The sequence below is a fragment of the Homalodisca vitripennis genome, chromosome 8, assembly GCF_021130785.1.
Source record: "Homalodisca vitripennis isolate AUS2020 chromosome 8, UT_GWSS_2.1, whole genome shotgun sequence".
Taxonomy (NCBI): domain Eukaryota; kingdom Metazoa; phylum Arthropoda; class Insecta; order Hemiptera; family Cicadellidae; genus Homalodisca; species Homalodisca vitripennis.
In genome coordinates, this window is record NC_060214.1 from 127,043,585 (window position 1) to 127,071,334 (window position 27,750).

Consider the following 27,750-nt stretch of genomic DNA (forward strand, 5'->3'; position numbering starts at 1 on the left):
CAGCACTTGTACGCTCTGGGAGTGAATGTGTTATAACAGTCTGTAACACTTTAGCTCCCAAGAGACACAACACATAGTCATGGTCTGCTCAGAGGAGTCAGCACTTGTACGCTCTGGGAGTGAATGTGTTATAACAGTCTGTAACACTTTAGCTCCCAAGAGACACAACACATAGTCATGGTCTGCTCAGAGGAGTCAGCACTTGTACGCTCTGGGAGTGAATGTGTTATAACAGTCTGTAACACTTTAGCTCCCAAGAGACACAACACATAGTCATGGTCTGCTCAGAGGAGTCAGCACTTGTACGCTCTGGGAGTGAATGTGTTATAACAGTCTGTAACACTTTAGCTCCCAAGAGACACAACACATAGTCATTGTCTGCTCAGAGGAGTCAGCACTTGTACGCTCTGGGAGTGAATGTGTTATAACAGTCTGTAACACTTTAGCTCCCAAGAGACACAACACATAGTCATGGTCTGCTCAGAGGAGTCAGCACTTGTACGCTCTGGGAGTGAATGTGTTATAACAGTCTGTAACACTTTGGCTCCCAAGAGACACAACACATAGTCATGGTCTGCTCAGAGGAGTCAGCACTTGTACGCTCTGGGAGTGAATGTGTTATAACAGTCTGTAACACTTTAGCTCCCAAGAGACACAACACATAGTCATGGTCTGCTCAGAGGAGTCAGCACTTGTACGCTCTGGGAGTGAATGTGTTATAACAGTCTGTAACACTTTGGCTCCCAAGAGACACAACACATAGTCATGGTCTGCTCAGAGGAGTCAGCACTTGTACGCTCTGGGAGTGAATGTGTTATAACAGTCTGTAACACTTTGGCTCCCAAGAGACACAACACATAGTCATGGTCTGCTCAGAGGAGTCAGCACTTGTACGCTCTGGGAGTGAATGTGTTATAACAGTCTGTAACACTTTAGCTCCCAAGAGACACAACACATAGTCATGGTCTGCTCAGAGGAGTCAGCACTTGTACGCTCTGGGAGTGAATGTGTTATAACAGTCTGTAACACTTTAGCTCCCAAGAGACACAACACATAGTCATGGTCTGCTCAGAGGAGTCAGCACTTGTACGCTCTGGGAGTGAATGTGTTATACAGGCTGTAACACTTTAGCTCCCAAGAGACACAACACATAGTCATGGTCTGCTCAGAGGAGTCAGCACTTGTACGCTCTGGGAGTGAATGTGTTATACAGGCTGTAACACTTTAGCTCCCAAGAGACACAACACATAGTCATGGTCTGCTCAGAGGAGTCAGCACTTGTACGCTCTGGGAGTGAATGTGTTATACAGGCTGTAACACTTTAGCTCCCAAGAGACACAACACATAGTCATGGTCTGCTCAGAGGAGTCAGCACTTGTACGCTCTGGGAGTGAATGTGTTATACAGGCTGTAACACTTTAGCTCCCAAGAGACACAACACATAGTCATGGTCTGCTCAGAGGAGTCAGCACTTGTACGCTCTGGGAGTGAATGTGTTATACAGGCTGTAACACTTTAGCTCCCAAGAGACACAACACATAGTCATGGTCTGCTCAGAGGAGTCAGCACTTGTACGCTCTGGGGGTGAATGTGTTATACAGATGTGTGATTCACGAAGATATACAGTAACTGTAGGAGCTCTTTCTACATGTAAAAATAATGCAAAAAAGTTTATATAAACATGGGTCTGAAAATGCTCCGTTAGCGAGTTAAAGTTTGTGAAAGATTTCGCCCAGCTTTCAGCTCACCACGTAAAACGAGATCTTCCTGAAATTCTGGTAAGGTAGATTGAAGGGAGAATTCATTAGTTTGTTATGGTTTTTGACCTGGTAGATTTAATAAAACAGGTCCTATAACTGTAAGTTAATTAGTTTTTTTAATAGCAGTGTTAAAAACATTTTTCATCTTTGGGCTACATTAACTTTGTTATTTCACTAAAAAACAAATAAAAATTTTAGTAAAACTCGCAGAACATTTCATTCTGAACAAAGCGGTATAAAAAGTACACAAAAAGCAAATATATGTTTCATTAAAATAATATATATGCATAACGGTATTTGGCTGCAGTAACTATGTTAATTATTCAATAAATAAATTAAATTTCTACTATGTAATTGTAAATTTTGATTCTTAAATGAAAAATTGTTTCATAGAGAGGATTGATTTTAGCAGTGCATTCAGGTGCTGCTGACATGCTCGTCGCTTGGAGTACTGCATTTGGTTAAACACTCATTGGCAGCTTTTTAAGTATATTTTACAACCGATGAGTCACATTTAACTCGTGATGGTATAAAAAATTTATGAAACCCATATCAAGGACAGAAGTGAACCCTCGTGCAACAATTGAAAGTAACCTTCAATACTGTTTTAGTATCAACGTATGGAGTGGTATCATTCATGATAGCTGATTGGACCGTTTATTACAGGACTGAACAGGTCAGACACACTTTACTTACAGTTTCTTCGAGAAAACTTACTATGAAGGCGCACCTAGTTGAATCAAAACTTTCCAAATAAATGGATCAGTCGTGTAGGCCACCCAGGTCACCAGATCATACTCTCCGAAGGAGAAAGTTTACGAGGTTAAGGTTAATTTCGGTGAGGCGCTACTTAGACGTATTAATGAAGTTTTTACGCAGTTAAAGGAAAGCCCTGTTGAACTACAGAAAGCAACAAGAGCCATCCTCAAAAGCCTTTAGAAAATGCATTGGAGTCGGAGGACACACTTTTGAAAATTTACTGAAAATTGGTTGAATATTTTTAGATTAACGTTTTCCGGCTAATTTAACTTTGTACGGTTTTGAATCAAAATGTATTTAATCAATTATCCATTCGCTTTCTGTGTAATTTGTTTACATCACACAAAACGTTCAGAATAAAATTATTTACAAGTCTCATTAAACATTTGTATCCCTTACTTGGTGAAATAAACAAGCAATTACGTTCCATGTTGGGTTCGCAGGCTCTCTCCGGTGGAGGGCCGCCCAGGAGGTGGTCGGGCGTCGTCTGTAGTCGTCGAACATCCGCACGCTGCCACCGCCATGGTGGGTATATGTGGGTGTTCTGGCGCTGCTGCCGTCTTGTTACATTGATTAAATTACCAAATTTCCTTAGCAGTTTACCCGGGGATAGAGCGCTGTGGTTAAGCGGACACACATACCTCAGAGTCAAAATAACAACCAAACTTCTAGAAAAGAAAATATACTACTTAACAAAATTAATAATACACCTTTTAAACCCATTTATAACACTTAAGCAAACACGAATTGACATTACGGCATTGAAAACCACGATAATCTCAGTAGTGAGAGTTTATCTCGTCCAACAATGCGCTGAAGAGTCGACACTAACATCTGTCTGGCCGTAGTTCCGTAAACATGTCGAGATAACAACCAGAGTTTTACATTACAGACTATTATCTCTGCTTGAATGGTACTCCCGATATCTCATCGTTCAATTGTAACCAAGGTTTGCGATACCATTGTGCAACATATATAGTGAACCCTTGTTATCAGTTTATTATTTTCCATTGAATATGCTTTATCTTAAACCAAAATTGTTAAAATAACTACAACGCTACACTTGATGTGGAATATTTACTACGTCAGTTGAGCCATATACTAGATGTTGTTTTGTTTTTTAAACTTACCAAAGATACGCATCCACCTGTACAGGTGAATTTAGGGGAGGAGTAACCAATACGACCAGCAGTTACCAGTATGACTCTTGTATTACAAGCTGCCAACTTCTTGACAATTAGACACTGTCTCCTTTATTGAGGTAATTTTTCTTGATTATTTCTCAGACTTCTCTTTTTATCCTTGTTCAATAGTAATTTTTGTAAATGGTTTCGTTTTGTTTAATTTTGATGTCGCAACTTTGGTTGTTAATTCCGTAACCTGTGTTTCACTTATCATCATGTTTCGTGTGCAAAGCGTGTTAGACTTACTCTTACTCTTGTAGACATTGTATGCTTGTTTCCCTAATGTAGACTGAGCCACATGGAGTTTCAGTGGAATTGTATCTTTCACTAGTGCAAACAATTCTTATATTTTTAGGCAATTCAAATACAGTTTCTCTCCCCCCCACTCCCTCATTCCTCCATCCCTCCGACCCCCCCTTCCCCTCTTACTCTCCCTCTCCCTTTCCCAGAACAGAACATTACAGAGTAATACAGGAGTGGTATGAGGATTTTTGATAAAAAGTGGTTCGATGGATAGGATATTGCAGAAGTGATGTATTCCTCGTAAAGTGTTCGCGAGTATGGTGTCTGGAAATGGACTTATTAAGGTTTTGCTTGGCGTACATACAATGAAGGCAGAGTAGGTAAGATGTTAAGGATTGAAAATGAAGTTTACACGAATCGTTACAGGAGGACGCTGTCAGCAGTCTGATGATCCTCTTTTGTTCCCGGAAGACCTCGGTTGATTCGCTGGAATTACTCCAAAAAAATACTCTATATGAGAAGTAGGACTGAAAATAAGAAAAATAGACTCGTTTAAGAGTAGCTTAATCTAGTACATTTGATGGCGTCAGAATGGAGGAGGAGGCTTTATTCTGTTTGGACAGTAAGAGACCGATATGCTGCTACCAAGTAAGACTAGAGTCAATCACCAAGCCAACAAATCGAGTCGAAGAGCCTATTTACAAAGAAGATCGGAGATACGTCGAATTATTTTAAATTTATATGAAAATTCATGAAATTTGATTTTCCCTGATTTATTTTCAGACCATTGGCACTGAACCACTAATTCACACGTTCCAAATGTTTAACAAGGGAAGCTGCCAGCTGGCCTGAGTTTGTGTGTAGTGCCAATACAGTGGTGTCATCTGCGTATATTGGTAGATTAATGGCAGAGACAACTTCAGAAGATCATTGACGAACATAATAAACAACAATAATCCTAGTATGGACCCCTGGGGGACACCAGATAAACCAGTTTGATAAGCACCTTCGATCCCATCTATTATCACCTTTGTTGGCGATGATTCAAGTAGGAACAATTCCAGCTCAAAGCTTCTATAGTGACTCGGTAGAAACTCAGTTTTCAATCAAAATGTCATAATTTACTATATCGAACACCTGGGATAGGTCGAAGAACGTCCCAACAGTAAACTGCGATCTATCTTCATTAATACATCTCGTTCATCAGATACGTATCTTCGGTGGCCTACACTCGATCAATTAACTCAATTTGTAGTGCTTTTTCCCTTTTCAGAAGCCAAACTGGTATGAGCTATAACATTGTTCTGGTCTAAGTAAGTATATAGTCTATCAAAAATTACTCTCTCAAAAATCTTTGAAGAGATTGATAACATTGAAATTGATCGGACATTATTAAGAGTACTTTCACTGGTCTTTTTCGGATCGGTTTGGCTATTGAAATCATTAACAAGTCGGGGAATTTACATAGAGCAATTGATCAGATACGTAAAAGGCTTATACACATTGCGAATGCCTTTTTAAACTAATAATGGAGAGATTTCATCCCAACCCGCTGACTGTAAAGATCGCACTAAGCACCTCCCGCTCTGAGGCTGGCATAACATGCGAAACGATAACTCTAAGTGATTCAGGCATTAATTGTAAAGCTTCAGCGCTATCAGTTGTAATGCTTCACGCAAAACAATTGTGCTATCACTCTTTACGGTTATGCGTAACAAAATAAAAATAACAATAGTTATTGAAACCTGCTGTTTAAATGAACGTAATTGCATTGGTAGTGTTTTCTGCCGTCGAAACTATCCATTGTTTTCGGCAGCGCAGCGGCCATTTTACTTCTATTGGAAATATCAGCGTCTACATTTTAAAGTACATCTTTGAGTGTATTTCCAAAGTTGAAGGAAAGAATAATAAACATTGGCTGACGTAGAGGCTAGTCATTTGATGGCTGTTCAAAACTGTAAACACCTTCGTGGAACACAATGTTAGATATATTTACTCTCTATGTATTAGTTTGTCAATCTAAATGTAAAACGATTGACTTTTTCTTTAAATTGAATGTATTCAGTTCGTTACTGTGATTGTGTTTTAAATTTTATTTAATAATATTTCGACTGCTATCATCATTAATTAGGTAACTCATAATTCTACAAGTACAAGTAGCTACCTACTTGTGTAACTGAGATAGTAACCATTATCGTCTTCAGGAGTATATACGAGTATATTAGCCAATAACCAATGATGTTATTATCTGCGTCATTTCCTTGTCATCGTAGATAAGTGTCTCACTGCACTTGACCTTGGTCGACATCTACTTACTGAGTGCGACTCCGTGCTGCATACTGTGACATTCTCCGCACACTGTAAGTACTGTACTGTAATTGTAATTGTAGTAGTGGTAGTGTTAGTCCTTCGTAACCAATTACTCTAAGTAAGTACATTCCTACAACATAATAATCATTGAGCTAATGATATAAGTGTTTGTAAACTATAGGTAACTTTTATGATTTTAGCCTGAATATGTTTACTTTTGCTTCTGAGACTCATACTGATTGTGTAACGTTTAAAAAGCCAATTTCTCGGTTCTAGACGATACATTACGTTTATTATTGCTCAACTTCACGCAGATTGATAAAATACCGTATGAAAAATTTGAGTGAATTTCTTAGGAAATGTGCATAGGAGAAATTGGTGTAAGCTAAATTTGAGTGAATTTCTTAGGAAATGTGCACAGGAGAAATTGGTCTAAGCTAAATTTGGAGCGTTTGTAAAATAATTTCAGTATTTTTGAAATGTGTTAAAGTTAAATTTGTTATTCAAATGTTGGCAATATGCTTCTGTTTGCAGGGCCAAGGCGAGGTATAAGCTTATTATAATCTTGCGCCAATAGTGAATATAGAATCAGTGACACAATACGACGTGGGCTGCGGCACCCATACCTACATTACACCACGCATACAACACACAATTGTAAATGTAACGTTAAGTAAAACTTAAACTAAGCTAAAGGAAAAGTATTGATAAATAATTCACTTTGCACACAGCTTATCACGCTGACGTAAAGTATAACAATTCCCAACCGTAGGGGCTATTAGATTACCTAAGGATTACACTTAGAATAACTGGGGCGTAACGAGAACCCTATTAAGATATTGTCTCAAATAGTCTAAGCCAGAATTGCCTTTGAGCTGTATATCAATAATAGGCCGGATAAATGAAGTCACGAGTGGATCGAGAGAAATTTGTGGTGTATAGTCTACTTCGGTCCTATAGGGACGGGGTGGTGACTAGCATCTTCATGAGTCCGAGAGGGTAGTAGGGTGTAACTAGATTTCTACGTGGGTCCGTGAGGGAAGTGAGTAGTGTCTAGAGTCTACCTGGGTCCGATAGGGCAGTGGCTTGTGTGTAGAGTCTACCTGGGTTCCGGAGGGGAGTTGGTGGTGTCTAGAGTCTACCTGGGTTCCGGAGGGGAGTTGGTGGTGTCTAGAGTCTACCTGGCTCCGAGAGGGGAGTAGGTGGTGTCTAGAGTCTACCTGGGTTCCGGAGGGGAGTTGGTGGTGTCTAGAGTCTACCTGGCTCCGAGAGGGGAGTAGGTGGTGTCTAGAGTCTACCTGGGTTCCGGAGGGGAGTTGGTGGTGTCTATAGAGTCTACCTGGCTCCGAGAGGGGAGTAGGTGGTGTCTAGAGTCTACCTGGGCCCGATAGGGTAGTGGCTTGTGTGTAGAGTCTACCTGGGTTCCAGAGGGGAGTAGGTGGTGGCTAGAGTCTACTTGGGTCCGATAGGGTAGTGGCTTGTATGTAGAGTCTACCTGGGTTCCAGAGGGAAGTAGGTGGTGGCTAGAGTCTACTTGGGTTCGAGAGAGGAGTAGGTGGTGGCTAGAGTCTACCTAGGCCCGATAGGGTAGTGGCTTGTATGTAGAGTCTACCTGGGTTCCAGAGGGAAGTAGGTGGTGGCTAGAGTCTACTTGGGTTCGAGAGAGGAGTAGGTGGTGGCTAGAGTCTACCAGGGTCCGATAGGGTAGTGGCTTGTGTGTAGAGTTTACCTGGGTTCCAGAAGGGAGTAGGTGGTGGCTAGAGTCTACTTGGATTCAAAAGGGGAGTAGGTGGTGGCTAGAGTCTACTTGGGTTCGAGAGAGGAGTAGGTGGTGGCTAGAGTCTACCAGAGTCCGATAGGGTAGTGGCTTGTATGTAGAGTCTGTCTGGGTTCCAGAGGGAAGTAGGTGGTGGCTAGAGTCTACTTGGGTTCGAGAGAGGAGTAGGTGGTGGCTAGAGTACCAGGGTCCGATAGGGTAGTGGATTGTGTGTAGAGTCTACATGGGTCCAAGAGGGGAGTAGGTAGTGTCTAGAATCTACCTGGGTCATCATATGTGATTTAACACTACGATCTATGATGAAAAGTTGCCTCAATTCTGTGTCTTGTGAGAAATAGTACATGTAATTACAGCGATATTTCTGGCAAGAACTGTTTGAGAGTGACCAATCAATAAGTGTACATTGTTTATTATTGACTGAGTGTAATGCATGGGTTCGGGGTTCCTCGTAAGTAGGTCAATACGTGATCGCTGGGTGTTGTTACATGACAGATAACTCCTGAGTGTTATCGCTAGTGTGCATATCCTAGTAGCGACTTATCTGTGTGTGAGAGTGGGTGAGCTTGCAAGATTCCTCTGAAGATTAGTGGCACACATTACAGATATGGAAATATGACTTACATTACAGATATCACTTTTTTTTAAACTGGATCTACAGTCCGAGGCACCGAGTATTAGTGTCAGTAAACCTATGGAAGTTTAGTGTAGAGAATGTGTGTTTATATCACATTTTAGAACCAATGTGTATGAACACACTATATTGTGTAGCTTTATTGAGGAAGTCCTTCTTTACCATATTATAAAGGTATTGTTTCATTCAAATACAATGTTTATTATCTGACTTAGAATGTAATATTCAAAGGATGCAGAAGATTAAATGTTACAAGACAAAATAGTCTTTATGTATTTGGAATTATACACAAAGTATCCTGCACATTACTAGATTAAGAGTATTCAATATTGAATAAGCACAGACAAAATCCAATGAGCCCGGAACACAAACGCGTCTTGAGGCAAAACTAATCTTACAATAACTAAAAAAAATAGAAAATTGTTATTTGGATTTAATCAGCTTAGCGAGGTATAGAGTGGGGATCGCTGTAGTTCAGTTTATTTTGCCCACGTGCAGTCGGTTCTGCGGTATTCTCGCTTGGGGAGGAGTGTCGTCTGCTGTACAGGAACCACTTGCGGTCACACAGAGAAGTATAATAAGGATCATTTTGAGGAGAAGCCGCAGATATCCTTCTAATATTTTATTTCATGCGTTTCCTGTTTTAAGTGTAAGGCAATTATACATAACATCTCTTTTTCTAGCATATACGAGATTTTATGCGTACAAAGATTTTATCTTCATATCGATTCACTACAACTATACCCGACATATGATACGGTTTGGATATCAGATACCAAGACCAAATTTTTCCATAGCTCATGTGCTTTATAAAAGTCTATCAGAGCACATGAGGCAGAGGGTGGAAGTGTAGCCGAGTACAAGCGTAGGGTGGGTCGGTGGTTGCTCAACCTGGGTGATGCTGCTGCAGAGGCACTGATTCGTTCGCGTTACCAATAAATTATGTAGAAGCCTGCTACCAGGAAATAATTAGAAAATATTGTCTATATGAGAAATATTATTATTGGATCTGGTTAGGTGGTGTTGGATTGTTTTCATCCATTTAACAATAAATAAGGTGTTTCAGCGGTGCCTAAACTGAATAAAGATAGGTATGTATATATAATAATGCATTTTGTACAATCCTAAATAAACCCTTTGTAAATTTGAATGTAAAGCCATACTATATAAATTTAATTAAAGAAAAGACTGATTTATGGACTCTTTCACTTACACAGATACAGTCGTGTAAATCCTTCATTTGAAATAATGGAAGTATAGCCTACTGTATGTGTTAAGTTCTGTTACATGAATATTTAATTCTGTATATAAAACGTATATTCACTGTCTCACTGTTCACTTCTACTCAGTCGCACTCTATCGGTAATCATTGGTCAGATAAGATAAGTCGAGCCGTTTATTTACGAGCACTTCTGTTTGTCTGTAGGAAGTGTGGATCACCTAGAGACTGTGTTATAGTGGTAGTCTTGTACTGTCAGGGCTTTCATGTTTATTTTAAATGATTAAAGGTTTTAGAGAAGCAGATGATTTGTATTTTACTTTATGTAGTCACATTATATTTTAGTTGAAAAAAAAAACTAAGTTTATTATTTTTAGCCAAAACGATTTAACAATATATTGGATTTCCTTAGATAGTAGGTTTCGCATTTATAGAAGTCCTATCTATTGAAAATGAAACTTTAATGTAACTTGAAATTCTATTTAACTATATGTGCGATATAGGTTAAAATACGGTACACCATTTTTGATATGTAAGTTATGAATAGTTTTGCTGTACAATATTGCTGGGATGTTTAACACAGGCTTATCAAACTAGGCCTCGTGAACAGCACGTGGCATCACGTTATCATGATATGGGGTATGAACTCTATAACAGTTCCCTGTCCAGATCATTTAAATGGAATGATAATATTTTCTATCACTTGTTTTCGTATCATATCTTTTCTTCTGTTTTCCATCCCAAAATATATCAATCAATTCTAATGCAAAAGTAATGAATATATTGACCTTGTCAATTTATCAGTAGCCTGTACCAAGCGTCGTGGGCTCTGAGCACCGAAGTAGTCTGCTTAGCTTCAGGTTCTAGAGGATTATATCAAACCTATTCTTCTATTGTTTTAAGAGCACCAAGTGATAATGTATAATTTAAAACGCTCTATTCTTCGCTTGTAAGCGGCAGCGTATGCTATTGTTTGATGTTGTGTGGGGGTGGGGAGGGGTGGCTTATATTTCAAGTTTAACATCTTTACTCTTTATTTTTAGTTATAAATATGTATGTTAGTTTAATTTTTTACGAGGTTAAGTGGTAGAGAGGTCTTTATAACTTCGCCTCTAATAAAGACATTTTTCATTTTCATTTTTTTTCATAATAAAAAAAATAATTCAGGAGAATTAGAAATAAGCAGTAATAAGTGACTCATCGCTTCAAAAAGTGTAAAGCTTATATAAAAATCAATAACATATTTTAATTAAATAAACTAAAACCTATGTGTTTTCTAAATCTGGTGATCATGCTAAATAAGACGGCTTTAGCCTCCCACATTTTTTATTTACCGCTTCTTAGATCTCCTAGATGTTTATCTGTGGATGTTATGTTAGGCTGTGTGTTTCTGTCTGTTTACACAGAAATACAAACATTACTCCCCTATAGATTTTGTGATAGATTTCTTTAACTTTAGTCGAATAAAAATCAGACTTCAGTAGAATATTTAGTTTTGTTTAAATCGAAACTCAATATATTTGTTGAAATGTTGAGTAGTATTATATAAATTTAAATGTAATTTTCTCTAAGAAATATTGTTTCTTTTTTGGTGTTGAACAACGTGTAAAAACATATTTCATATCACATATTGTTTGTGCAACTTTGGCATTTTACTAATTAAGGTATTTCCGAACACTGTGGGGTTGTATGATAAGTCAAGCAATGAATGTCATGTTTTATCTCCTGGCTAATAATAAATGGGCAATGGTCTACTTTCCAATACTATACGTATACGGCTGGAATATGTGAAAGTTATCGCTTTCCTCGTAACTGTCAGCTGCATTTCTCTCTCAAACATGTCTTTCCTCGCGTTATTAGAATACGCGGTCGCTTCGCAGCCCAGTTTCATCGTCGTTAGCCAACAACCTCGGATAATGGATCAGAAAGTTTAGTAAACAGACTCCACACAGTACATTCAGACTGCCACAACGAGTTTGGCCTCACTAATTTCCTTGTGACCGATTATCTGGTCATTTACTTGGTGCGGTGACACGTGATATAACTTGTTCTGTGCAGTGACCGAGACGGTGTGCGGTACTTCCACCTCCGTCACCCGGGGATATCCACTCCACCAGTGACTCACAGTCACCGAGCGACTGCCTGCTAGTAGGTCACGAGGTCAAGATTCACTATCAACGGTTTACGGCCAGCGGTAGTTTGTCACGCTCCCCAGCATAGTTTAGTGTTAGCCGTAGTGTCCGTTGTTGACACCCAACATAATGATACTAAGACGGCTAAACTGTTTCCATCTATTTGTATCTCACCAGGTCAGTGTAGGACACAGATTTCAGTGTCCACCTCACAACAGCTTTCAGAGTTAGGACGCTCAAGAGGAAAGCGTTAGGAGAACGTTAACATTGTTTATATTTTTGTGTATCTTATACTAATCATTACGTCACAGGTTTGATGAAAATTTCATTTCCTCGTATATTAATCTTGGATAAGTTGAGTTGAAAGTACAACACTAGTAGCCTACAACTTATGAAACAAAGTTCTGGGGCCGAGAATTCGTATATTGAATAACGTAACAAGACATATACCTCGGATAAAAACCACTTATAACTTATGATTAAATTTAAAAAAATTATACAATAAATGTTAATAAAAAAACTACAACACAGTATTGCTTAGTAGATTTTGTACGGGTCAATTTCACATCACATACGAATAACTGAATAGTTAATTCGTTGGGTATTTATACAGATTTTTATCGTACATAACTAAGCCTTCGTTAAAATGATGGCATTTACGAAACTAAAGATAAACTTTGGTAAGATAAACTTTTATCTTACCAATGGTGGTAAGATAAAAGTTTATGTTGCGGCAAATGACAACATTATTTTATTCAATAAATACAAGTTAGTAATACATACGCTACAATACCTGTACGTGTAGCATTACAAGCTTCTCTAAGGTGGCATGCTAATTAGAAATCTATAGCTTATTTCATTCTCAAACGTAGTACAGACAGATACGTGGATAGGCATTCGTGCGCAAAAATGTTCCCTACAGACAAAAGATAAATTGTATCAGCCTATTGAGTGATAGGCTTCAATGACGCTCAGCCAAATTCCATTGTTGGCCATGCAAGTCATTCTTATCCATTTAGAAATTAAGTTATAAACCATGCGCAATTCTAAGATTTAAGATGGAATATTTATCGATATATCTTGCCACATGATATACTCACATTTTTATTCATTAACTTACTTATGTATCATAGTACTGTTGAAACAATAAAAGCTCCAGTAGGCTAGGGAAGATATTACAACGCGAGACTGCGCTGAAATCAAATATCGTTACCGGCCCTGACTTTTAATATTGACTTCCACTCTATTTTTTGTTTTACTCTATAAATAACAGTGTTACGTGTTGCAATCGCATATTATCGTGCTCAATAGTCTTACACAATGTATAATATGATTCTGGTGTTATCTCATTGCCATTGTGGTCGCCCAGTAGACTCAATGACCCTCAACCAAATCCCATGCGAATTAAATCATTATCGAACTCCATGTTGCCTATTAATATAAAAATAAAGCTTCATTCAAAATGGCAAGACAGTTAATTTCTTAGATATCTTCCGGGTACACAGAAATGGAATTTGTCCAGCCCTCAAGTCACAGGATGTGCCAATGTTCAGCCACTACGACAGGCACGAATGTAGGTTATGCGATACAAAGAGCTCGAAACTAATTTAAACTGCAACGTATAAACAAAGCGGCTCAGCGAGGCTATTGAATGTAGCCTAAGTTCTGATACTTTGGAAGCTCTCGAGGGCTAAATCGGTACCTTCAGTTTCTGTTACACCACAACAAAGACCGGATGGGTGGGGTCACGCTGTTAATGGGAGGAATTCCCGGAAGAGTTTACTTGTTTTACCTGGCATGACAACAACAGTACACTTTAATTTCCTACAGTGTACAAAAATCCATTCTCGTTCCTTGAGTTATTTAATATGAGGGTGGTCTAAAGCCAGAATTTTCAAGTTGTTTTTAATCGGTAGTGACAATGAAGCGGCAAAGTTAATATAAAAAAAATCTTTTATAAACGTAAATAATTTGTCAACTGAAAGAATTTACCCAGATATAGTTAATTATACTAAAGAAGATACTTCTTGGATTAAATAATGATCTATATTAAAGAATGATACTGCGGCCTATGTAAGTAAAGCAATATTAGAAAAACTTAGGTGTTCGAAGTAGAAGACAAACACACTCCTGTATTTCTACAATATTATGTCACACAGGAACAATCGATATATAGATATTGAAGCTTTAACTAGGAGGCTGTGGAATTTTGATCTCTGTAAGGTTATGACTTCACAGCTAAGTTTTGACAGCTTTTGGGAGTCACATATCAAATCTTTGTCCATGAAGTTGAAGAAGAAACAGTATTCACTGGCAATAAATAATAATAAAATAAATAAACAATTCCTTTTCTATTGCCCCTTTTAGTGGAAAATTCTAAAACTATATAAAATGTAAAACTATAAACGCTATTTATATGTATATGTGAATGTAACTATAACTGTAAACTATATAAACTATGTTAAATGGATCTGATAATGTTTTTTTTTTTTTTTAACGAAAGGCCTCACAGAAATGAAATTAAATAGTTTATTGGAGTGTTTTTTTTTAAATTAAGTATATTTGTTTGTTTAAAGTTTGTAATTGACGATGGTAGGTTTGAAAGGATAATAGGATTTCAGACATTTGCAGTCATTAAATGTGATGAAAAAAGTGTTTATGACATAAAACAATGGCAAAATCCGAAATCCTATTATTTTTTCAACATATATTTATTCTATAGGTAGTAATATACAATACATGTCGATTTACTAAGTCTACAAATACATTGATTTAAACTGAGATAGTTTAAAGGCAAAGGAAATAATTATCAAAATTCAATACTTGACTTGGAGGAAGTAAGCATCAATACAAATTTTAACCAAGACCGACACAGATAAACGTTAGGGATAATTCATGTTGAACTGGTGGTAAACCTGAGTCATGTGACAGGAAACTGATAACAGCTTCGCTCTACCGTGTCAGCTGACTACTGGGTCGGTTGTACTTATCGCACATGCGCAAACAATAGAACAGTTTATAGGCGCTATCACGGTCCTACAGACTAGTGATGGAAGAATCGAATAAATAAAAGAATCGAATACGGTATATTGAAAAACACCCTTGTATTCGAATACTACTTTTGATAACAGACAGGTCTAGACTTGTCTTACTTCCTTCCCGTAATCCATTATTTCTATGTTAATTGAAATTGCCCTGCCTTTCCAAATTTAGGTGGGAAAATTCTTAGCCTTTTTTGCCTTTTGCAAACATGTCATGCCCATGATTTATAAACTTCAGGAGAAATACATTTCTTTGCCTGCTACTTCAGTCCCGCATTAAACATTCTTTTCTGCTGCAGGTTTTGTCACCAATGATCATAGAGATAGATAGAAGCCTGAAACCTCAATCATTTTTGGTTTTTATTTAACAACATGAAATAAATAATTGTTGTCTTTATTGTTTACAAATGTATTTATTAATTGAATATTAGTACAATTATACATTTGGTCAAGTTTGAACATTATAATTACTTATTCCAAATAATTAATATGATTCTACCTTTTATTAATTATTCTTTTCATCACGTGTCAACTTTCGCACGCATCAACACAGATTGACAGTAGCGCAAAATCTACCGCAAGAAGTTGGTGTCAGATTAATCAACAGGCTCCCTGAAGAAATCAAAATTTCCAATAATCAAAATCAATTTAAAACGCGTCTCAAACTCCTTTTGGAGTCCAAGGCTTTCTACTTGATGAATTAATGTCAAGCCGCTTGGATATTTGAGATTGCTGGATCTGAGGTCAATGCGATTGTGACCTGCCTGAATGATTGTAAGAATTGTGAGTATGAGGTTGTGTGAATGTGTGGATGAACTCGTGTAAATAGACTTATAAAAACTGTTGACGATTGCGATGTAAAAATTGTTAAAAGAATGCAATAAAGAGATTATTATTATTATTACGTACGCGCGCACGCACACGCACACGCGCGCCCACACACACACACACACACACACACACACACACTCCAATGAATACGAATACAGCTCTTGAATATTTTAGTTTAATACCATTAGTCCAAACGAATGAATACTGTAGTTTTGAATTCGACTGTTTTAATATTTGAAAAGTATTCGATTCTGTGTTCGATTCTCCCATCACTAAGGTGCAGCCTGAGTGAGTGTTCTGTCTGACCCATAGATTACATTATAATCTATGGTCTGACCGCACCAGTACGTAGTAGGAGACTAGCTCTAGTAGTGTGAGGACAGTGAGTCACAGCTAACTTTGTGCAGTCGTACAGTGATCTGCTTATCTGTCAGGTATACTACGTAATGTTCTATACACATTATTAAATACCGTATTTTGTTACTTTCTCTGTTTTTAAGATTCCAACTTCGTTTCAATTATTTGTAAATTACGTCCAATTATGTCGACTATCAATTTTATATCAGTTTTAATATGTCCAATTTTCATTTTTATTTACGTGTTGAGTATTTTAATCGTTTTTAATGTGCAACTGAAATACAATAGTAACTACAAGTAGCAGAAATTCCAAATTGTTTATCCAAAGAACCCTCATTCATCGCTACTTTCTATATGTATAATTAATTTATCCAATTTTCTTAAACTTGGATCCAAATGGATTTTATAAACTTTGGTTGGTTGTATTTCCATTTAATTCCTACTATTAGCGAGCAAAACCTCTGTATGTACATCGTCGTGGGGCAAGAATGATTTGCTTAAATTCAACCTTTTTTAATTATCGATCGAGCTGAAATGTTGAATATAAACTCCAATTCCGTGACATGTTATTTAAAAAATGAGAATAATTAATTCTCAATAAAAATATGTTGTATTTGTATGGTAAATTGTAATCATGGTATCAAGTTTATACATTATTTTTTAACTCATCCAAAACAGAGTTTTTCTAATTTTTATGAAATCAAGCCCACCAACTGTTGGAATAGAAATGAGTTAAAACTGTCTCTATAAAAACTTTTAAATGTACTTCGACATTAGGATTATGTGGAAAGGTCACGTAAATTCACTACCTATGCAAAAGATTTGTGATATCTGTCAGAGTTTGTCTCTGGAAAAGTTCTCAAGACCGCATACATTGAAATGTTTTAACCGAGAATGGTGTGGTGTACAGTATAATACCTGTATTCTGGAGTTTTTCTTGCCTGCGTGACTTTAATATAGTATTTATTCTGCAAAGGAGGGCTCTTAGGATTTGCCAAACCCTTTTAATTGTATTTCAGCACCAAACCCTTGTTCCTTTACTGAAACATAATTACAATACCCGAGCTCAAAAAGAACATTTCAGATTATGTTTGTTTAAACAATCACTGTATTGCTACGGTCCAAAAATATTTAACCCAATACCCGAAGATGTTAACAAATCTTCTAGTAGGAAAGTTTTCAAAGGGCAACTGAGACGTCATCTGATCAGAAAGTGTTATTACAGTCTTGACGAGGCAGCCACAATCATTGTATGAAATATCTGTCAAAATTCACTAGAAGTTTTAATAAGTACTTGTAGTGTGCTGTTTTTAATTGTGTTGTGACGTGCACAGAAACTGTATTGTTATAATCGTGCCAAAAAATTATTTGATTTGATCTATAATGTAAAGCGCAGTTCAACATACAATATATGGTTTTTATAAATTATCATATACTCGTATGTTGTTGTTATTAAATATCCTTCAAATTAGGATAACCTAACTAGCCTGAAGTAAATTATTTAAAACGCTTTATCGACAGCTGGTAGAATAAATGTAAATAACATACGAAAAATAAAATATTAGTCCTTCATGATCGTGTCTTCACAGGTCCATTCGCGTGATACGGTAACTCTTGGTAGCTAAATGACAGAAACATGAAACTTGGTGAGCCTAAGTAGACTCCTTCGGCTCGGTTAGAGAAACAATTCTTCTTAATTTGGAGCCTAAAGGTCAACATTAAAAGTAAAATATAATTCTAGCATGTTTACAATAATATTATGGTTAACCTGTTGGCAGCAAGAACATTGCAGGATATACAAATTAGTAAACAAACTGAGCGTAGTCGTATGAGATTTTATCATGTGACAGTATCACATGTGATGAAGTTACTTTTTAGAATTAGTTGGCAAAAGGCAATGAAAAGGTCTGAAATCATTTGGATAAAAACTATTCACTGTATTAATAGTAATAAAGCTGTTTCGAAACGATATAATAATATATATCATGCAGTCAGACACGAGGTTGAATCATAATTAGACTATAAAACACGTTAAACAGTTTTTTAATAATTTTAGATTGTTATTCATTAAAATACGAACAAAAGTTTCTCTACCGCATTATTTACATTCTCGTTTATTACTGCGTTTTATTGTTATGATTTATACTATCACTGCTATTACTGGTTTATTACTGCAATCATATAATTATATGATATAAATAAATAATATTTTAAGTTGTTACTTTTATAAATAAACAGTAGCTCATAACACCAGATTACAATACATTTAGATTTAAAATGATGAGTTTTCCGACACCAGAAAACTAAACTTGTAAATGTACGTTATCCGTGAACCGTATAAGAGTCTAGATACTTTGAGAATACCAGTTTTTATATAATGATGTAATGTGTCGGATATGATTCAACGGTTATTCCTTATAGACTGACGGGCCTCTGGGAATTGAGGAAAACGTACCATGATATGAGGAAGAGGTGGTAGAAGTGAACTGGAAAGTTGCCAGAATGCTAATGACGTGTTATTGTAGGTTACGGAGAGTCCCACTCAGAGCTCTGACCACACTAGCCTACCATGTGTGGTCACTGATAGGCATACTATTAGACGTACTTCTATCGTTATATCCAAACTATGCATTTGTTCGTACGACATAGTTATTTAAATTTGAAACAGTATTATCTAATATATTTATACTCGTAGTATTCCTAATAAGGCTAAATGTAAATCAATTGCTAGGCTGCAATTTACTTGACGACTGTATCATATTAACTTTTTGCTAATTAAAAGGAAAAATCTTTCGAGCTAGGAAAGATCACTAAGATAGATGACTCACACAGTCATAGGCGTATCAAGGATGACGTAATGGGGGAGGGGGTAACCCCCAACACTACAAATGTTCCTTTCATCCCTGTTAAACTAAAAAAGGGGAGCACGCCCCCGGAATATGTTAAATGCTAACAATATTTAAAATTGTAAGTTTGACAGCCGTCCGAGAGCATATTATTCTTACTTTATGCTCTACAAAATCGGCAATAACACAAGCGAAAAGTTAATCTTTTGGAGACCACCCGACCACACAAAAGAATTTCAAGAAAACGACGCTGTATTAAAGATAACAACAGAGGCTCGGGGGAAATGGCTGTACAGGCTGTATCCTAAGACCTACTAGGCACATTCTCGAATTTTTACCTAAAATGTATGCATTCTAAAATTGGTTTTCAAGATACATATCCCTTATTTGAATAATGGGTGTGTATTTGTGCAAATTAAATAATATGTATTTTTTATTTTTATGTTTATAAATTTCAAACCATGCCCATCCCTAAAAACGACTATTGGGACATAAATTGAAATGTATTTACATGGAGGCTATATTTACTGTGTATACAACTACACAGTAATTGTGTGTTTTATACCGCCCACTGCGTGCATTGCGCATTGACGCGGCAGACGTTCGAACCCTAACCTCTCTCAGGATACGCCTTTGCGCGCTATCAATTATTTCAGGGAAGCTAGGGTAATGGTGAGGAGTCGGATCAAGATTGTTTGCTGTGGACATGCGCCCTTGGTAAGTCCCATCATCTCGATGATTCACCCACTTGAATTCCATTTGTGTTGATCAAAATTCCATTGTTGAAGTCGGTTTGAAGAAGCGTTATATATGCCTCTCCTACACCTTTCTATGAGAATTTGGTATGCAGTATGTTTGTAGACCATTAACACATGGCAAAGTTCCACACTGATATCACAGAACTAGACAGACAATAACTAGGAGGACTCTTTGTTTAAAATTTGTTGTTGATGGTGGAAGGTTTGACAGGATAACAGGATTTCCGACATTAGCCATCGATATGGTTACTAAAGGTATAACACAACGTTTCGAGGATTGGAATCTATCTTCTTCGTCAGGTGGGGGAGGTATTATTACATATAAAAATAAATAACAGAAAGAGATAGAAAAGAAGGAAAAGAAATGGGTTCAAACATACCAAAAGCTGCTTGGAGTCCAGCCCAGGCGTTGTCACTGCACAGGATGCAAGTCCCGAGCACAAGTCCCGAGATCAAGTCCCGAGCACAAGTCCCGAGCACAAGTCCCGAGCACAAGTTCCGAGCACAAGTCCCGAGCACAATTTCCGAGCACAAGTAAGTCCCGAGCACAAGTCCCGAGATCAAGTCCCGAGCACAAGTCCCGAGCACAAGTCCCGAGCACAATTTCCGAGCACAAGTAAGTCCCGAGCACAAGTCCCGAGCACAATTTCCGAGCACAAGTAAGTCCCGAGCACAAGTAAGTCCCGAGCACAAGTAAATCCCGAGCACAAGTCCCGAATTCGAGAAACACACTGACACATGACACCGACACGGATAAAAGGTGGACACAAACACGAAAATCGACGTCAGCTCTTTCTTTGGCTCCGAGTCGTGTCACCTGAAACAATGGGCGATGGTCAGGAGGTAACAGTACAGATGTTGCACTCTATATTGTACATTTAAGTCCACATTAATATAAAGTTTTGGATGCGTGTATTTTAAAAACAACATCTCAACAATTGTAAGAAGTGAATTAATAATTGGCTCTGCTTTGTTACAGAGAGCGGCTGTGTTGGATTACAGAGAGGGCCAGATCAACACGGGCGCTGATTACGTCATCTGAGTTTTCTATTGCCACTTAGTCAATCACAACTTACGTAAGTAAAAATGAAAAATGTATGCTCGAATTTGGAATAAAAATTTCATAGTATTAAAGTTCATAAAAGCACAGCTGAAACTTATCTCAACTAAAGGAGGAGATCAATATTTTACTGTTAGATTTGTATTTACTACATTCAGTTTTCACACAAATGATAATTCTATCACATCTTCAAAAATAAAATTCGTCTCCTTCTCATCTCGTAACTTATAAAACACAAGATTGCTTCATTATTATCCTAAAAAATTCTTTTAGTAGCATTGGATTTTCAATATTGAAGCCCAAATCAAAATCAAAATAACTCAATCTTAAGTCTGGACCTTTGAGCCCATGAAGATATTCCTCAGTATTATTTTGACAAATATTTTGTGTTTATTTGTTTAGTAATAAAATGTTATATAATTTGTTTAATAAGTTAATAGCTATTCTTGTGTACGTATTAAATACATTTATCTAAATATTGCATGATGTAGCCTACTGTGATATTCAATAAATGAGACACTTTATAAAGTTTTAAATTATTATGATGAAGATAATTCAAAAGTATCAGAATAGCTTACAGAATTTACATATTTATCAAATATTTGAAGGAAAATCACTTTAGATAGAAATACCCATGATACATGCTACAGCTTACTCTGAAGCTGATACAAGATAAACGGATCTCTGACAGGTTCGTGATGCAATCGGAATGTCATATTCATTTGAGGCGCCCTTGAACGCCGAGTAGATGGACACTAAAGTGGGGTTTTTAGTTTTTGCAACAGAGAATGATCAAATTTGGCACACTACAACAGGGATCTTAACCTGAGGGTCGCGGAAGAAACATCTACGTTTGTCCACAACGATCAGGGCCAAATTTCCTAACATAATATGTATCGAAATAATATGTAGAGGTTAAAGTTATTTTGTATTGGTTACCTTCAATATTTCTATAAATTCATCGATAAACCTTCAAATTGAAGATAGAAGAACAGGGCAAGCAACACATGTTCACGGTGTCTGCTCCACTTCCGACATGACGATGTTTTGACACACCCACCGAGACATCCCCTAAAATGAACTGAAATATTCCTACCGTAATTAGTAATAAAAATAATAACTACATATAAATTTGTCAAGACGTAAGAACGGTTAAAATAGACTTCACCAAATTCGAAAAAATGCTACTTTCACTCTCAGCTGTATCTTTAACGATGCACCAAATTAAAAACAAATACGTTAAATGCTGTAGAAAATACACTACTTTGATTTTATAGTAGTAAAGTAAATTAAAACTCTTATACTATAACACCGACATTTATACACTAATGATTAGTTTTCACAAAAAGTTCGATATGCCTAAGTTTTATGTTAACCCTGAGCATTGTCTAGCCATGGTTGTTTATAAAATGTTTGATTGAATATTTTTTTGCACATAACTCTATATTTTCCCACTGACCACCTGTTTCTTGTATTAATTTCAAATTATATAAATTCAAGCATCAAAGGAGTTATCAAAATTCGTTTCCTTCACTCCTTTAATCTAAAGTGATTTTTTTCAAATCTATTTATTGGCCAAATACGCAAGTTGGATTAACCACTGTTCATCACCAAAATGTTCTTCAAGCTGGAGATTAACATACCGAAGGAATACCAAGATCTCTGATCTTAATTCACTTAACACTCTGCTCAACACGCTTCCTCGGCAAGGCCAACATACTCTGTGTGAAGCAAATAACCCGTCCTTTAAACCTTGCGGAAAAAGACATTTTTTCAATGCACGAGCTCTAACAAAATTATAAATTTTCACTGCATCGTCCAGAAACTTGATGATGACCATATATATATATATATATATATATATATATATATATATATATATATATATTAACTAATTACATAAATAATTGTATTAATAGGCAAAAGAAAATTTATCTTCTTTAATGTTCCCTCCAATGATAAAGAGCTTAAATATAAAAACGAACACTAATATGTTGCAGTTAGATCAAATATCATTTTTTATAATAAAAGCAATAATTCATAATAGTTAGTTTTGGCCTTTTTGTCTTATTGTTTACCACAACACAAGGCCACGATTGTTCCCGAGTTTAGCCGAATATTCCCGATACCCAATTGATTCCCCACAGGAGTACCAAATTACTCGTCAGTTACAATGCACAGCGAAGTTTTAGTATATTCATCAGTTATAAAGTATTCGACACAAAGTAATAAACACTTTACAGCGATTCATGAATCCCACTTGAGTATAGAGTGGACAATACGTTGCTCTAGTATTATAGTTACCTATGACAAAACGTTTCAATATAAACATTCACACGAACCAAATTTTACAATAATATCAAAATAAGCAGTAATAATACATTCGTAGCATAACAAAATCGTTAATTTTATTTTAACATGAAATACCTTTAATATAAAAAATCAAAACACTTTCTCTTGAATGTTTCAAAATAAAAATACAGTAATCAGGAATAAGTGGTATTGAGGTTATATTTGTAAGCTGCAGATAGCTAGTGTCACTCTTTTCGTAAAGACTTGTCGAGTACGCTCTCAGTAACCGCACTTCATCGTTACCAGTTACATCGACAAATGTACAAGTTACAAGTTTCAGTGACTTGGAGTATCTGTGACTATAACGTCAAACTTGACTGAGACAGAGTAATTGTTGGGAACATATGAGTAACCGCACTTCAACGTTACCAGTTACATCGACAAAGGTACAAGTTACAAGTTTCAGTGACTTGGAGTATCTGTGACTATAACGTCAAACTTGACTGAGACAGAGTAATTGTTGGGAACATATGAGTAACCGCACTTCAACGTTACCAGTTACATCGACAAAGGTACAAGTTACAAGTTTCAGTGACTTGGAGTATCTGTGACTATAACGTCAAACTTGACTGAGACAGAGTAATTGTTGGGAACACATGAGTAACCGCACTTCAACGTTACCAGTTACATCGACAAAGGTACAAGTTACAAGTTTCAGTGACTTGGAGTATCTGTGACTATAACGTCAAACTTGACTGAGACAGAGTAATTGTTGGGAACATATGAGTAACCGCACTTCAACGTTACCAGTTACATCGACAAAGGTACAAGTTACAAGTTTCAGTGACTTGGAGTATCTGTGACTATAACGTCAAACTTGACTGAGACAGAGTAATTGTTGGGAACATATGAGTAACCGCACTTCAACGTTACCAGTTACATCGACAAAGGTACAAGTTACAAGTTTCAGTGACTTGGAGTATCTGTGACTATAACGTCAAACTTGACTGAGACAGAGTAATTGTTGGGAACATATGAGTAACCGCACTTCAACGTTACCAGTTACATCGACAAAGGTACAAGTTACAAGTTTCAGTGACTTGGAGTATCTGTGACTATAACGTCAAACTTGACTGAGACAGAGTAATTGTTGGGAACATATGAGTAACCGCACTTCAACGTTACCAGTTACATCGACATAGGTACAAGTTACAAGTTTCAGTGACTTGGAGTATCTGTGACTATAACGTCAAACTTGACTGAGACAGAGTAATTGTTGGGAACATATGAGTAACCGCACTTCAACGTTACCAGTTACATCGACAAAGGTACAAGTTACAAGTTTCAGTGACTTGGAGTATCTGTGACTATAACGTCAAACTTGACTGAGACAGAGTAATTGTTGGGATCATATGAGTAACCGCACTTCAACGTTACCAGTTACATCGACAAAGGTACAAGTTACAAGTTTCAGTGACTTGGAGTATCTGTGACTATAACGTCAAACTTGACTGAGACAGAGTAATTGTTGGGAACATATGAGTAACCGCACTTCAACGTTACCAGTTACATCGACAAAGGTACAAGTTACAAGTTTCAGTGACTTGGAGTATCTGTGACTATAACGTCAAACTTGACTGAGACAGAGTAATTGTTGGGAACATATGAGTAACCGCACTTCAACGTTACCAGTTACATCGACAAAGGTACAAGTTACAAGTTTCAGTGACTTGGAGTATCTGTGACTATAACGTCAAACTTGACTGAGACAGAGTAATTGTTGGGAACATATGAGTAACCGCTACAAAGTAACCGTTACCATCTGTAATTTAGTCGCACACCTAGGTATAACGTGTCACGCAGACAGTTTTTTCCTTGATTAGTGAGATCGGTCTTTATAGGATATTGGGTTGGACTTGCCTGCTAGTTTAATTTTTTTTTCATTACATGGAAGAGTTTTACTTTAAATCTTTAATTCTTTTAATCTCCAATGGGTTAATGAAGTAATTATGTTACCAAAAGTTTCATTATAATTAAATTATAATTTTCTTTACCTCTTTATTATACATAGGTTGTTTGGGTAAGAATATCTCTTAACAAATCCGCATATTTAAATTAAAAGCTTAAATAATATGAAACGATATTTATGTATTACATTAATGTAGTAACCTCTATCTTTGTCATGTTGTTTTAGGACTATGGGTGATGCAATACCCTCATGGTTGGACGAAAACTTCGTCGTAGCCGCTTTGGAAGGAGGACTAGACAAACAGACAAAGGTGTCGATCATCAATCTCAAATTCGACGCGTCCTCCACTGTTGAAGGTTTCTCCAGCGACATCTACAAGGTGCGAGTGGACTACCGAGTGGGGGACTCGACGCAGGAACAGTCGAAGGCCCTTGTTGTCAAAGTGCCTGATGCATCCGGCTTGATAAATGTTTTATTGGGTCCGATCAGTTGTCAGAAGGAATTCCGGCATCATAAAGAACTGCTGCCGAAAATGATGAAGAAAGTAAATTTTGCGTTTGCCCCTCAGACTTTCTATAGCACTGTTGAGAAAGTAGTTGTCATGGAAGATTTAAAAATAGATTATCACATTATCGCTAGGAATGTACAGTTGGACTTTGAACATTGCAAGTTGGTGTTGGCTACCTTGGCCAAGTATCACGCGAGTTCTGTTGCATTATACAAGGAAAACAAAGAACTAATCGAGTTTGTAGGCAAGGAAGTCTTTTTCCCTGAAGGTGGGCCACTGAGACAATGGGTGGAGTTGGGAACAAGGACTTTGGGAGAGTCCTTACAAAAGCAGGGTTACAAAGAGTACGCAGACGTTTTTCTCAGCAGAGCTGACAACATTTGGGATCTGTTAGTGGAGAGTATGAAACCACAACCGGGTCACTTGAATGTACTAAACCACGGAGACTTGTGGTTGTTTAATTTGTTTTTTAAATACAACGAAGCAAAAGAACCGGTGGAAGTAAAATTTATAGACTATCAAGCGTCTCGATACACTCTCCCCGTGATGGACTTGGTGTATCTCATATACGGAAGTGCCCAGCCAGATGTGAGAGAACATCGACAGATAGAACTCTACAACCACTACCTGGAGGTGTTCAACGGTACTCTGGAGCAGCTCGGGTGTACTGAGCGGTTGACGATGAAGCAGTTCAAAGAATACATGAAGTTGGCCATTCCTTGGTTTATCGGCGTCATATCGTTTGCTCTGTCACACATGTGGTCTATTGACACCAAAGATGAACAAAGTTTCGATGGTCTGACCACAGCAGAAGACTTCCATTCAGGAAGAGCGAACCCTACACTCCTTGCCCTCCTTCGAGGAGAAGTCTTGAACGCTCGTCTCCCCGTTATCATGAGGCAATACTTTGAGGTCATAGAGTCTTGACAGGCCCTTAACATTAGAGGGGTCTATTAACATTAGAGTATACAAACAGCTATGCTCATTAGAACAAATAAAGTTAAAGTTTTACGTGTCTTTAAGGTGTAATATTGTGAGTTTTATTATAAAGAATGGGTTTAATCAGTTAGAGAATTCTTACCCTTTTGCATCATTTTGTTATGATACCAATGTTTCTGTTATGATACCCCTTAGAGAAATTATAATCCGTGATTTGGGGCGTGAAAACCAATATCTCGAACTCATTAATTTTGTACCAACTCCAGTGTACGTCAAGAACCTCTTATCTCTAATCAGATCATTACAGGCATTCTAGTTACCGTAAACAGCAATACCCTGCAGGCAGACGTGAGATATATATGAGATATATATATATATATATATATATATATATACGTGAGATAATATATGCGTTGTTAGGAGTGATAAAGAATGTTGAGTTGTAAATAAACGAAGGTTTTAAAACGCATACAAATGTGTCGAAATGATTATTTCTAGTAATGAATGCTTTTTTCATCCCTATATTTTAAGGTGTGCTTCTTTACACCAACATTCATATGATAAAAATAAATGACTAAATGTTCATTGTGGTTTGTAATGTGATATTTCATGAGTTGTTGGAATAATAGATAATAATAATATATACTAATACTCACGTAGACTAATAATGGAAATAATAATACTCACGTTGACTATTTTAGAGTAAATACTTGTACTTATTTATAAGTAAAAGTTTAGGACTCTGGTTAGATTTCAATTAAAAAAAACAATATATTTTAAATTTACTTACATATTAAAACAAAATATGAGCAGATAGAGGAGATCTTTGTACCTTGGGCCAATAAAAAAAAACAGTTTTCTTTGAGGGAATTTTGTATTTTGTGCCAATGGGGTTGGTTGCTCTGCCGAAACCGATTTTACAGCTGACTTCTGTAAATTTGGCGCATTTTGTTTGTGAATAGGAGATGAAACGGAGAACGTTATTGCATCCAATTACAGATAGGATTTTCTTTTTCTTTTACTTCAAGCTCATGTCTGTTACTAGCCTATGCCCCGTTACCTTACTTACTTTTTTTTTAGCTCTATTGTAATGGGAGCTAGGTTTATTTATTTATGTATGTACGTGAGTGTGTT

At 36.9% G+C, this 27,750-nt stretch overlaps 1 protein-coding gene across 7 annotated transcripts in view; it reads left to right on the forward strand.

Annotated features, from left to right (window-relative positions):
- The window catches only part of LOC124368357, a 53,336-nt gene extending 26,642 nt beyond the window's left edge, over positions 1-26,694 (forward strand). Inside the window, exons 1-3 of one of the 7 annotated variants that reach the window (XM_046825632.1) lie at positions 6,225-6,306; positions 20,851-20,924; positions 25,395-26,694. In XM_046825632.1, the coding sequence (XP_046681588.1) occupies positions 25,399-26,604 (1,206 nt within the window). In that variant the 5' untranslated portion in view covers positions 6,225-6,306; positions 20,851-20,924; positions 25,395-25,398 and the 3' untranslated portion in view covers positions 26,605-26,694. Of the gene's footprint in view, positions 1-6,224; positions 6,307-6,355; positions 6,375-11,993; positions 12,193-20,827; positions 20,925-25,394 lie in introns of those variants that run through there. The other 6 variants (XM_046825636.1, XM_046825639.1, XM_046825635.1 and 3 more) reach the window with 6 other exon arrangements.
- The last annotated feature ends 1,056 nt before the right edge of the window (positions 26,695-27,750 follow it).